Source organism: Sardina pilchardus, chromosome 3, assembly GCF_963854185.1.
Source record: "Sardina pilchardus chromosome 3, fSarPil1.1, whole genome shotgun sequence".
In the NCBI taxonomy this organism is placed as follows: domain Eukaryota; kingdom Metazoa; phylum Chordata; class Actinopteri; order Clupeiformes; family Clupeidae; genus Sardina; species Sardina pilchardus.
Genome location: NC_084996.1, coordinates 18719831 through 18732092, shown reverse-complemented (window position 1 = coordinate 18732092; position 12262 = coordinate 18719831). Strand labels below are relative to the sequence as shown.

General features: G+C 46.6%; 2 protein-coding genes across 3 annotated transcripts in view; both read right to left on the bottom strand.

Annotated features, from left to right (window-relative positions):
• The window catches only part of hlfb (HLF transcription factor, PAR bZIP family member b), a 12105-nt gene extending 8951 nt beyond the window's left edge, over window positions 1–3154 (bottom strand). For both annotated transcript variants that reach the window (XM_062532294.1, XM_062532295.1), the window contains exons 1-2: window positions 2871–3154; window positions 2136–2495 (exon numbers count right to left, since the gene is read on the bottom strand). In XM_062532294.1, the coding sequence (XP_062388278.1) occupies window positions 2136–2495; window positions 2871–2973 (463 nt within the window). In that variant the 5' untranslated portion in view covers window positions 2974–3154. The remainder of the gene's footprint in view (window positions 1–2135; window positions 2496–2870) is intronic.
• A 7426-nt stretch (window positions 3155–10580) lies between these two features.
• stxbp4 (syntaxin binding protein 4) overlaps window positions 10581–12262 on the bottom strand; it is a 63264-nt gene continuing 61582 nt past the window's right edge. Inside the window, exon 23 of the mRNA XM_062530953.1 lies at window positions 10581–10731. Within this exon, the coding sequence (XP_062386937.1) occupies window positions 10599–10731 (133 nt within the window). The 3' untranslated portion in view covers window positions 10581–10598. The remainder of the gene's footprint in view (window positions 10732–12262) is intronic.

Below are 12262 nucleotides of genomic sequence, written 5' to 3'. Positions count from 1 at the left end.
GACGGGGGTTTAGTGAGTCTGTGTGTGTGTGTGTGTGTGTGTGTGTGTGTGTGTGAGAGAGAGAGAGAGAGAATATACGTAATGGTGGAAGACGGGGGTTTAGTGAGTCTGTGTGTGTTTGTGTGTGTGTGTGTGTGTGTGTGTGTGTGTGTGTGTGTGTGAGAGAGAGAGAGAGAGAGAGAGAGAGAGAATACGTAATGGTGGGGGAAGGGGGTTTAGCGATGGTGTGAGTGTGTGCCCCTAATTCTAGGAAATCCAGTGGATTCTAAGAACACACTTTTCTTTTTTTACCCCCAAAGAAAAGGCCATGATTTTCTGGACTGCATTCCTTGACTGACTTCTGACTTCTGAGCACAACAGAACAGCAGCAGCAGCAGAAAATGTCACAACAAATGAGAAGATCACATTACACTGGTACACTCCCTCACGTCAGCAGTGTACTAAATGCTATCCTGCTCCTAATATTTACTTTGTAGTAGCCTGTGCCTCTCAGATCAATCCTAGAGCTTTACCCAATTTGACCTATTGATCTATCAACATATAGGCCTGTCGATTTACATTTTGAGATACAGCAAACTTGCAAATTTAAGAAGAATTCGCATACTTCAAATCTTTGTGCAAAAATGTTTTTCTTTACCGAGCGCAAGCTTTTGGTCGTTAGACCTTCATCAGGATGAGCGGTGATCTTTTACTTTTTTGAGACACAGCAAACAAAAACGGCAGCCAAAACTGGAAAGCTTTAAGTTTAAGCTTTAAGCTGGTAACAGTAGCTGAGGGCTGAGGGCTCATATATCACAGGCACTTTAAACAAAGTTAAACCAACAACAGTGTCGTTGAGTGAGCGTGAGGGTTGTTTCTCTTGTTGCACATACGTTGTTGTTGTTGGACACCATTAGCATCACACATCACCAGTCCAAATCACATGCTAGTGTTGCTTTCTCCAGAGGGCATGCAGGCTGTGTGTTGTGCTGTCTGTGCATTGTATCAGTGGAGTGGGTTTGATTGCTCAATGGTGTTTTTTCGCCCCCAACGGCACCTTCCAGGCAGCACAGCCTAAAAGGCACTATCTTTACCCTATTCCTAATCCTAACCCCCCTCAACCCTCATCCTACCCCTAAACTGAGGGGAGTAGTGCCTTGAAGGCAGCGCTGTCTGGAAGGCACCATTGAGGGCAAATAATACCAAAGACCGTGTTGGATTCCTTCCCACATTGGCCTTGTGTGCCAGTGCATTCTCTCAAATCTTAACTGTCTTTAAATCCTAAAAACTGACCAAAGGACCACATGATGATGCTGTCAATATTGTGTAAAAGTATGTTTTGACATTATAGTCACATTGATATCTTTGCTTTCATAACAGCAGTATACGTACTGTAGGACTCGAACACAATGGCAGAGGTGGAAAATTCCAGTTTCAGTGAGTAAAAGTACGATCATGTATTGGTTCTACCTGTGCATTTACAGTAGCACAGGTGATCTCATCAATTAGCTGCTCTACCTAGCTGAAGAGTCGTGCAAATTAGAATCAGCTGGTTTAAACAAATGGTTGGCACAGATGTGGTAGGACTTTTACTTCCACCTCTGCACAAATGGACTCCCATTTAGTACCCATGCTACAGTGCTATAGGCTCCAAATGGACCAACAGACTCCCTGCACCACAGCTGAGGTCCTGGCATGGCCAACACCTGTAGCTCTCTGAGAACGACTGAGTTCTAATGTGTTGGGGCTTGTTGCCTTATGCTGTCCATCCCTGAGACACACCTTGCACCTGTCTTGGGTAAACTGAGCTTACTGTCCATCCCCGAGACACACACCTTATTACACCTGTCACACCTTACACCTGTCTACGGTACACAACTCTAACACCTCTTTATGCAGACTATTAACATATCATTGATACACCTGCTTATGCTATATGGAAATGAGAGAATGCTGTTTAAGTCTGGGGTATTCTGGGCTTACCGGCTCTGATCATTTCTACGGGTTTGGTTGATTGTTTTGTGTGCTGTGTGTCTCTCTATCTAGCCAGGACTATGCAAGTAGGAGTGCCTGAGCTGTTGTCGGAAATGTCTACGCCGAAATCTGTCGAAGTATTCGGGGTTGTACAGTACCAAGGGGCTTTAGCTTGCCATTACCTGACTGCGCTGTGTTGGGGAGGCAACCGTGGGGAGGCATAGTGGCGCTGGCGGCTCTGTTGAGGAGGTTGACAACCGACGACGGAGTCTGCGTCGGCAAGACCGGGCGCTGTTGGTGCTGGTGCTGGTGCCGGTGTTGGTGTTGGTGCTGGTGCTGGGGCTGGTGGCTTCGTTCGTGCTGAACGGGGCTCGACGGGATACCGTTCTCTGACAGAAACTCCTCCAGGTCCATGTACTCGAGCTGGAAGTGGTCGCCATCGTACGGCAGCGTCTTGTCCCACAGAGTGGGCCCCAGGAAAGCGGACTGCGGAGCAGCGCTATCATCCTCCAAGGACTTCGCTTTCTCCTCCTTCTCAAATCCTAGACACACACACACACACACGTCACACACGAAGAATATTACACTTAAGATGACAGATATAAATGGCATACATATCCGTTGTGTCTATTGAGCTAAAATAAACACGCTTCTGGCATGTTTCTACAGTAGACAACATTCCAGCGCAGTTCCTGCGCACCGCATTCGGGACAAATCTCAGATTGAACGGTATATACCTCTGACTGTGACTTTTAATAACCCTTTCACTCCTCTGTCATTCAAATAATAACGGAGCTCTCGTCTATCTCCTAGTTTCGCAGTAGGCGGCCAGAAATATGAAGACGGCACTGAATGTCTTCTGTATACTAACACAAGTGCGTAAATGTGAATGCACCAAAAGCCTTTAGATACCCTACCTTCATGGCGGAGCGGTAGTTTCATCGGATTTTCCAGAAGAGATTTCAACACCCCGTGTGTTGGAGGTAGAAAAGTTGGATTCATTGGGGCAGGTCGAGACATCTCCACCGAGCTGCACTCCGCTGAGAAATAGTTTTAAAAATATACGAAACGTAGAAAAATGACTCCAACTCCCCAGCAGATCAGAACACGTAGATCACCGTTGACTGACAGCAATACAGTGAGAGAGTGCGCGCGATTTCCCCGTGCTATGCCACCACCGGTGCAGTTCACTCGCAGCAAAGCGCGCTAGTCTCGTCTGGTGCGCGCAGCTGATCAGTTCCATGTGTGATACCACGGTCCTGTGACGTAAAGCACCAGGGGCGGAGCAACTCCTCTCGCTTGGATGAGACAAATAAATGAAAAGCTGTGCGCGCTTTGCTTGAGCACTGAGAGAGAAGCTGAGTTTGTTGATGTGAAGAACACATGAACGGCTACTGCACACACACACAAGTCCGCCCTGCAGATGGCTATTATTGAATATTTGCAGGTTACTGCAATAGAGCTTTAGGCTACAGAGAAAAACAATTCAAGGCCAGACAGAATCCATTAAAGCCCTCAGCGGAACCTTACAACTATTTCAGCAACTAAATTAATTTCTATTGATTTGAAAAATGACAGACTGTTCAACTCCCATAAATATCTGTGTATTGTGAGACAAACTACAGTATAAGTTACTGTACGTGCAGTGTGTAGATCCACAGGCACCGTGCGCGCGCTTCTGACGGTGTGCCGAGCGCCAGTCACGCTGCTTTTCCGCACGGACACACCTACCGTGAGCGGCGGCGTCTGGTAACGTGAACGGCGGAGTTGACCTACTTTTATCCAATGGCAGCGCGGGATTTCAGGCCTCGGCCCTCCCGCTCCACCGAGGTCACGCAGAGACTCATGTGTTCCTCACACACACACGCACGCACGCTCACAGCACACACACACACACACACGGCAGCGGAGTTTGAAAACAAATCAGACGAACACACCGAGCCTGCCTGGTGGGCGTTGGTGGTGACTTAGAGGCTTCGCTTGATAGACATCCTTATGGTGTATCCTTCAGGGAAACATAGCATGACGTTTCAATCTTGAAAATAAACCTTTTAGAAATGTACAGTTTATTGCAGTTTTTTTCTCAGTTGCTGTGGCACATTTCTCAGAATGCTAATTTTCAGAACTTTTAACGTTTGTTCAAACTCCATATTATCTTATCACTATCACATCACTACAGCAGTTTCTCCCCGTTTGTAACATTTAGCAATGCTTTCGTACATCCATGAAACTGAACGGTTTTATTTTCAATGGCTAATGCCGAAATGCACTATACTGGTTCCCTCCCTGTTGAATGGTCCTACCCCTGGAAACAAATTGGTCTTATTTCATCGCTCGTGTCATTACATGCAAATGTGCAAATTAGTTGACGTAACAGGCCTAGTCTGTTTAGCATTTCAATGTATGTGTAATGTATGTCAGACATGCATGTCAGGAAAGATGTACAGGGGTGAACATCTCTGACCAATGGGTGTTTTACTGTACTGTATATTGGCCATTTTTCATTTGCACAATGCTGTGAAAGCCATTTACCCCTTTATACACAATGTCTGTCAACAGAAAAAAAAAATCTTTGAAACATGTCAACTGTCTTGCAATCAATCCCCTCCACAAACAATAATGTGTAACTTTGTGGTGTTGATTAAAAAAAATGACATCATGCGTTTGAGGCATAAACTAAGCATTTTGAGTAGTAGTTTGCACTACTGTAATTGTTTTGAGAACTGTAACTGTTGTGTAAATGTGCATGATTCAAGAAATGCAGCAAAGCAACTGAGAAAAACTGTAATATACTCTGGAATAAACTGAATGTACACACACATACTATACAGTATATATACATACACATTCAAAAAGTCCTCTTCTTTGCTCATCAGTCCCACACACACACAGGCATACTGAAATGGGAATCAATACACTCTGGTTTCACTATATTATCCAAGAAGACACTCTGGTAGAAAATAACTTGAACAAGAGAGAGAGAGAGAGAGAGAGAGAGAGAGAGAGAGAGAGAGAGAGAATACTTGTCTTGAGACTTAGTGTATATGAGCGTACTTCTCTGCTGATTAGTGCTCCATTCATGTCTTGTCCCTGCTTGCCCTATGCTCTCAGTCTCTGTATAGCGGTCTATTATGGAAATACCGTTCACTGATGACACTCTTTCAGGCGTTCCCCATTATAGACATTAAGAACACAATTTCAATAGCTGGAGACGACGTGCCCTCTCAACTCTCCATGGCAACCCTGGTTGCTAAAGCAAGGTGTCGCCGTGGCAGCTCGTTCAGGAAGTAGGTCATGCAGGCTGTCATTCCGCTCCTCGCCGGTTGCCAGGAGTGACAGCCAGACGGAGAGAGGTCAGGAGACGGAAGAGGAGAGGAGGATGGTGTGATGAATGGAGTTGAGGGAGGAGAGGAGAGAAGGATGGTGTGATCATGAATGGAGTTGAGGGAGGAGAGAAGGATGGTGTGATCATGAATGGAGTTGAGGGAGGAGAGGAGGACGGTGTGATCATGAATGGACTAAAAGGAGGAGAGGAGAGGAGATGAGGATGGTGTGATCGTGAATGGAATTGAGGGAGGAGAGGAGAGGATGGTGTGATCCTGAATGGAGTTGAGGGAGGAGAGGAGGATGGTGTGATCCTGAATGGAGTTGAGGGAAAAGAGGAGAGGAGGATGGTGTGATCCTGAATGGAGTTGAGGGAAAAGAGGATGGTGTGATCATGAATGGAGTTGAGGGAGGAGAGGAGGATGGTGTGATCATGAATGGAGTTGAGGGAGGAGAGGAGATGGAGGAGAAGAGGATGGAGGGATCATGAAGTACGGTGAGGGAGGAGAGGAAGATGGCGTGATCATGAGGTACGGTGAGGGAGGAGAGGAGGATGGCGTGATCATGAGGTACGTTGAGGGAGGAGGGGAGGATGGCGTGATCATGAGGTGTGCTGAGGGAGAAGAGGAGAGGTGGATGGCGTGATCATGAGGTACGGTGAGGGAGGAGAGGAGAGGAGGATGGCGTGATCATGAGGTACGGTGAGGGAGGAGAGGAGAGGAGGGTGGCGTGATCATGAGGTATGGTGAGGGAGGAGAGGAGAGGAGGATGGCGTGATCATGAGGCACGGTGAGGGAGGAGAAGAGAGGAGGATGGCGTGATCATGAGGTATGGTGAGGGAGGAGAGGAGAGGAGGATGGCGTGATCATGAGGCACGGTGAGGGAGGAGAGGAGAGGAGGATGGCGTGATCATGAGGTACGGTGAGGGAGGAGAAGAGAGGAGGATGGCGTGATCATGAGGTGTGCTGAGGGAGGAGGGGAGAGGAGGATGGCGTGATCATGAGGTACGGTGAGGGAGGAGAAGAGAGGAGGATGGCGTGATCATGAGGTGTGCTGAGGGAGGAGAGGAGAGGAGGATGCTGTGATCATGAGGTGTGCTGAGGGAGGAGAGGAGAGGAGGATGGTGTGATCATGAGGTACGGTGAGGGAGGAGAGGAGGATGGTGTGATCATGAGGCACGGTGAGGGAGGAGAGGAGAGGAGGATGGCGTGATCATGAGGTACGGTGAGGGAGGAGAGGAGAGGAGGATGGCGTGATCATGAGGTACGGTGAGGGAGGAGAGGAGAGGAGGATGGCGTGATCATGAGGCACGGTGAGGGAGGAGAGGAGAGGAGGATGGCGTGATCATGAGGTGCTTATGTGATAAGGCTGAGCTGTCAGCCTCTTGGAGGAGGCAGCAAGGTGCTGTGCTGTGTAGTCATCAAACCTGTCAGTTCTGCTGTCCTCAGAGCCAAGAAATCAGGGTGCTCTCTCAGGACCGTCAGAACATCAAAGTGTTCTCTCGTTTAAAGAACCTCTAACAGAGGTGGAACTAGAATAATCTTACTGCACCTGTCCAATACAGACTCATTTCAGCTGGTGTCAGCATTCACTCAGTCTGCTTCATACTGGACTGGGATGAGAAGCTGGCATTTCACAAAAATCATCCATGTCCACACACTTCTGTTTTCTGCGTTACCATTCCCAATGTCCAGCAGAACCAGGGCCTGATAGGGGTTGGAAATGTTTTCAATCAATTGATCAATAAAAAAATATTTTCTTATCTGTTCAAGTTAAGAAATGAGCCATGTTTCGCGAGACTTGGTTCTTTGTTCATACAAGGATAGTTTAGGACACTTGATTGATTGATTTAGAATGAATGTGGTGTCAGGTATTATAAAGTACAAAAAAAAAATAATTTATGTCTTTTACTGGTTTTGTTGAGACCAGGTTAGTTTGGGACACTTGATTGATTTAGAATGGATGTGGTGTCAGGTATTATTACAAAACCCCCCCATTTATGTCTTTAACTGGTTTTGTGTTGATACAAGGTTAGTTTAGGACACCTGATTGATTTAGAATAGATGTGGTGTCAGATATATGTGGAGACGATGTACACACATCGATAGTGATTGATTCTCTAATCGTTATGTTGAGGATGGTCCCAGGGCGAGTGCTGGGTCATCCCAGGGCTACTGTTGCGATATGAGACAGGCAGGCAAACAATAGCAACAGTGGTCAATGTGACCCTAGTTAAACTCCTGCCGTGTACGAGACCCTACATGCAAATGTCTATTTAAAGATGGGGAGACTCTGACCTCTGTGTGAGTGTGTGCAAGCATGTCTACATGTCAGTGAATGTGTCCACTGTATGTGTGTGAGTGAGTGAGTGTGTGTGCATGCACGTACTGTATGTGAGTGAGTGAGTGAGAAAGTCAGTATTCATATGTGTGAGTGTGTGTGTGTGTGTGTGTGTGTGTGTGTGTGAGAGAGAGAGTGTGTGTGTGTGTGTGTGTGTGTGTGTGTGTGTGTGTGTACACATGTGTATGCATGCATGTCTATGATTGATTGAATGAGTATTCATATGTGTGTACTGTGTGTGTTTGTTTGTGTGTGTGTGTGTGTGTGTGTGTGTACATGCGTGTGTCTGTGTGTGTACACATGTGTGTGTGTGTGTGTGTGTGTGTGTGTGTGTGTGTGTGTGTGTGTGTGTGAGTATTTGAGTGTATATGTGTGTGTGTACATTCTTGTGTGTGTGTGTGGGCGCGTGCGTGTGTGCGTGCGTGTGCATGCATGTGTCTGTGTGTACGTGCATGTGTGTGTGTGTGTGTGAGAGAGAGCCTCATGAGCTGAACTTCCAGAGCTGGTTATATTTATCACCCTGGATCAATAGCTGCTGCCTCAGGCCAGTGTGTATATTTAGCCTGACTTCACTCGCCACCAGCCCAGATGATTGGTATCAGTGCGTAACACACACACACACACACACACACACACACACACACACACACACACCACACACCACACACACCACACACACCACACACCACACACCACACACCACACACACACACACACACACACACACACACACACACACACACACACACACACACACACACACACACACACACACACACACACACCACTGGCACGGAGAGAAACACACACGGAGAGCACAGGGCATCCACAGCATGGATGTCAGCACACTTTTATTTGCCACACAATAAACGAGTCCAACCCTCTGAGGAGCATCACTGACATGTGGACCACTACGCTGATCTTCTGTAGGTCTATTGCTATGACGAGAATGAGACAGTGTCATGTTGACTCCGGCCCCACACAAACAACAGTATAAGGGCTTGGTCGGATTACACAATTGTTTTGCTTTTCTACGGTACAATGGTGTTTTAGGATTGTCAGACTGCGCGCTTATATAACCATACAGTACATTCTTGCCACGTCTTGGTGGCGGAGATTAGGGGCCACATTACAAGATCGTGCATGTCATCCTTTACATCGCGTGTTGTCACGGCGGCAGTGGCCACACTGGGTGTCTTGCATGCTAGACTTTTTATCGTGAGACAGAGAATGGAGAAAGGGGAGGAGGGGAGAGAGAGAGAGAGAGAGAGAGAGAGAGAAAGAGAGAGAGAGAGAGAGTGTGTGTGTGTGTGTGTGTGTGTGACCAATTCATTTGAAGGTAATTCATCTTATCGGCGTGGCGTCATGGAACGTCGCAGACAACAAATCGCTTGTCGTCGAAAATGTCACATTTCAACAAAAGCCGCTCCTCCTTTGGCATCGTTCCCAACTTTTCATACTCGGGCACGACGCTGGACATGCATCGCCAACGACAACATCGCGGCAAAATCAGAGCTGAAATCGTGTAATCGGACCAAGCCCATAACATGATGAACGGCAGACATCGCAACATGGAAGCTCGGAAGACTCCGGAACAGTGTACTGTATGACACAGAAGCTAAACCTTAAACATGGTTACCTTAAACATGAAATAGCTACAAGTAAACAGGATAGATAGTCACATAATGATGCCAAGTCTCTTCTGTCTATCCACGGGACTGTGAGGGTTGGCTAAAACAGCAGTTGCATGAGTAGGCTTAAACAGAGTTTTCAGGCATTTAGAGGGCTTGAATTCACAGTTGAGAGTATGGAAGCTGTGCATAAATTCTCTAGACGATGCTCCCAGACACATACTGTATGTACTGTGTGTGTATATGACTTCTCTCTGAATGAAGGGCTAGTTTTAAAGTCTAGATGATGTTCCAAAACACATATGTATGTGTTCACGAGTTCTCTCTGAGTGAAGGGCTCGTTTTAAAATCTAGATGATGTTCCCACACACATACAGTATGCATGTGTTCATGAGTTCTCTCTGAGTGAAGGGCTAGTTTTAAAGTCCATAAAATCTGCACTTGTGCGTGGAAGCAATGGAGGCGGCTTTGAGAAAGAAAGGCTGCTGACAGACTGACTGACTGACGCGAGGCCTCTTTTTCAGCTCATGAAAGCAACACATCACAAAGAGCACAAAAATACATGCAGAAGAATGAAGAACAATGACATGGGCCACGTTCAAAGACCTGTTGAGCTAGCTACAGAGAGAGAGAGGCAGAGCGAGAGAGAGAGAGGGGGGGAGAGAGAGAGAGGCAGAGTGAGAGAGAGAGAGAGAGAGAGAGAGAGAGAGAGAGAGAGAGAGAGAGAGAGAGAGAGAGAGAGAAGCCTGCTGGGTTGAAGTTCGGAGTTTGTTTAAGACTTTGTTGAACTTGTTCAACAGAAGGAGAACAGAGGGCAAGCCTTTGTTTTCTGTAAGCAAGAGAATGCAAAGGAAAGGAAAAGACAGAAATGTGAAGTAGGAGCAAGAACGGAAACGAGACAGAAAAATAGAGAGACAGAGAACGGGAAAAGGGGAGGAGAAGAGAAAGAATGTTATTAGAATAAATGTGTGGCCAATTCATTTGAAGGTAATTCATCTTAATCCCCATAAAATCCCCCTGAAACCCATTTGAGTTTAATTAAAGAGACGTGGACACACAGAGACACACACACACACACATACAGATACACATACACATACAGGCACACACAGAGACAGACAGACACACACACACACACATACACACACACATACACATACAGGCACACACAGAGACAGACAGACAGACACACACACACACACACACACACACACACACACACGCACACAGACAGACAGACAGACAGACAGACAGACAGACACACACACACACACACACACACACACCTGAGGATTGGTTTTCCACTGGCTGCTATGTTGAGGTCTGGCAGCTCACATTTGACGAGGCAGGTTAAAGAGGGCTGTGTGTGCGCGCATGTGTGAGAGTGTGTGTGTGAGTGCTGGCCGTCGGGGCCTCGTCCGGCTCACACAGTCCAAGAGCGATGGCCGCCGGGTGTGACCACGACGTGGCCTGGGTCAGAACACTGAGAGAGACACACAGAATAAACATAAACAGTAAATAAAAAAGGACAAACATAAACATATGGTACACATCAGAGTTCAGTCTTATTTTAATCTCAGCGCTGCAACAAACACACTAGACGAATTCCAAGAACTTTAGGCTGGTGAAGTTTTTGGATGATTTGTGAAAATACACCCTCACGGAAGCTGCTCAATGATATCACTGTTGAAATGTAACATGCAATTGCATAGGGGTTGAGATCTAAATGTGTGTAGACTGCATACGTGTGTCTTTGTGTACTGTATGTGTGCATTTCTATGAGATTACGTTGATGTCTGTCTGTTAATGAAAGTGTCTGTGTGTTAATCTATCCTGCCGACAGTTCTTTAAAGGTTCCAGCTGGAACCTCGTTTTTTCCCATAGACAGTAAAAGAAACTATTTTTTCCACTATTCAGAGAAGCCAAAAAGGGGGGGAAAAATAAAAATATATTCTACTACTCACTTTGTGCCTCAACATAATAAAACCCTATTTTTTCGCAGAGTCCTGGACCTCACCCTTGATCATCATTGGTATCATCTAGTTTCACAGCTACACTAATGACTCTTTTCAGCCCTAAAATGGAGGTGATGGTGACAAGGTCTACAGGTTGTTATGACCGGGAGGCTGAGCCAGTAAACGTTTATGGACAAGGGAGCTTTGGGGCCTGTGATGTGACGTCGCACTTAACAACCGAATGTGTGCACACGTCCCTCCGTGTCCCTGAGAGAGAGTCTGTGTGAATGGGAATGTGTGTGTGTGTGTGTGTGTGTGTGTGTGTGTGTGTGTTAAGGTATGTGTGACTGTGTGTGCTAAGGTTCTTGAATTTCCCCTTGAGGATCAATAAAGTACCTATCTATTTATCTATCTATCTAAGGTGTGTGTAATGTATGTGTGTGTTTTGTGTTAAGGTATGTGTGTGTGTGTGTGTGTGTTTTGTGTTAAGGTATGTGTGTGTCTGTGTGTGTGTTTCTGGTCCCCCCCGCCCCCTCCCTTGTGAGAGGCCCTGCTCCAGTCGCAGGGCCTCTTTGTGTAGGGAGTGTCCAATCCTCCGCACTTCCCCACTGTAAACACGTCTGAGAATAAGGATTATGTAAGAGTGGCAGCTGCACGCTCTGCCATGTCCCCTGGACTTTCTCCACAGCGCTGGGGCCCCAAGCGTGGGCTGGGCCCCCCGGAGGGGTGTGTGGGGGTCACGAGGGGTCGGCTAGGGAGGTCGAAGGTCAGAAATGCAAGGAGAAACCTAAACAACCAGCTAGAGGTCACTGTCAGTTCAACAGTCCTACAGCATAGCAGCCTATAGCTACAACAAACCTGTTTGGTGATAACCGCGTGTGGTGTTCAGCAGTTATGTAATACACACAGGGCCTATTGTTTACACTATAGATTAGAAGCAGCTAGCCTGATTATTGATAGGATGGCATGTGCATTAACATAAACATTTCATTGACAGAAGCTCGGTGGGAAGTTAAAACAATGTTTTAAAATAAAATGAGAAATGTTCAACAGATGCAA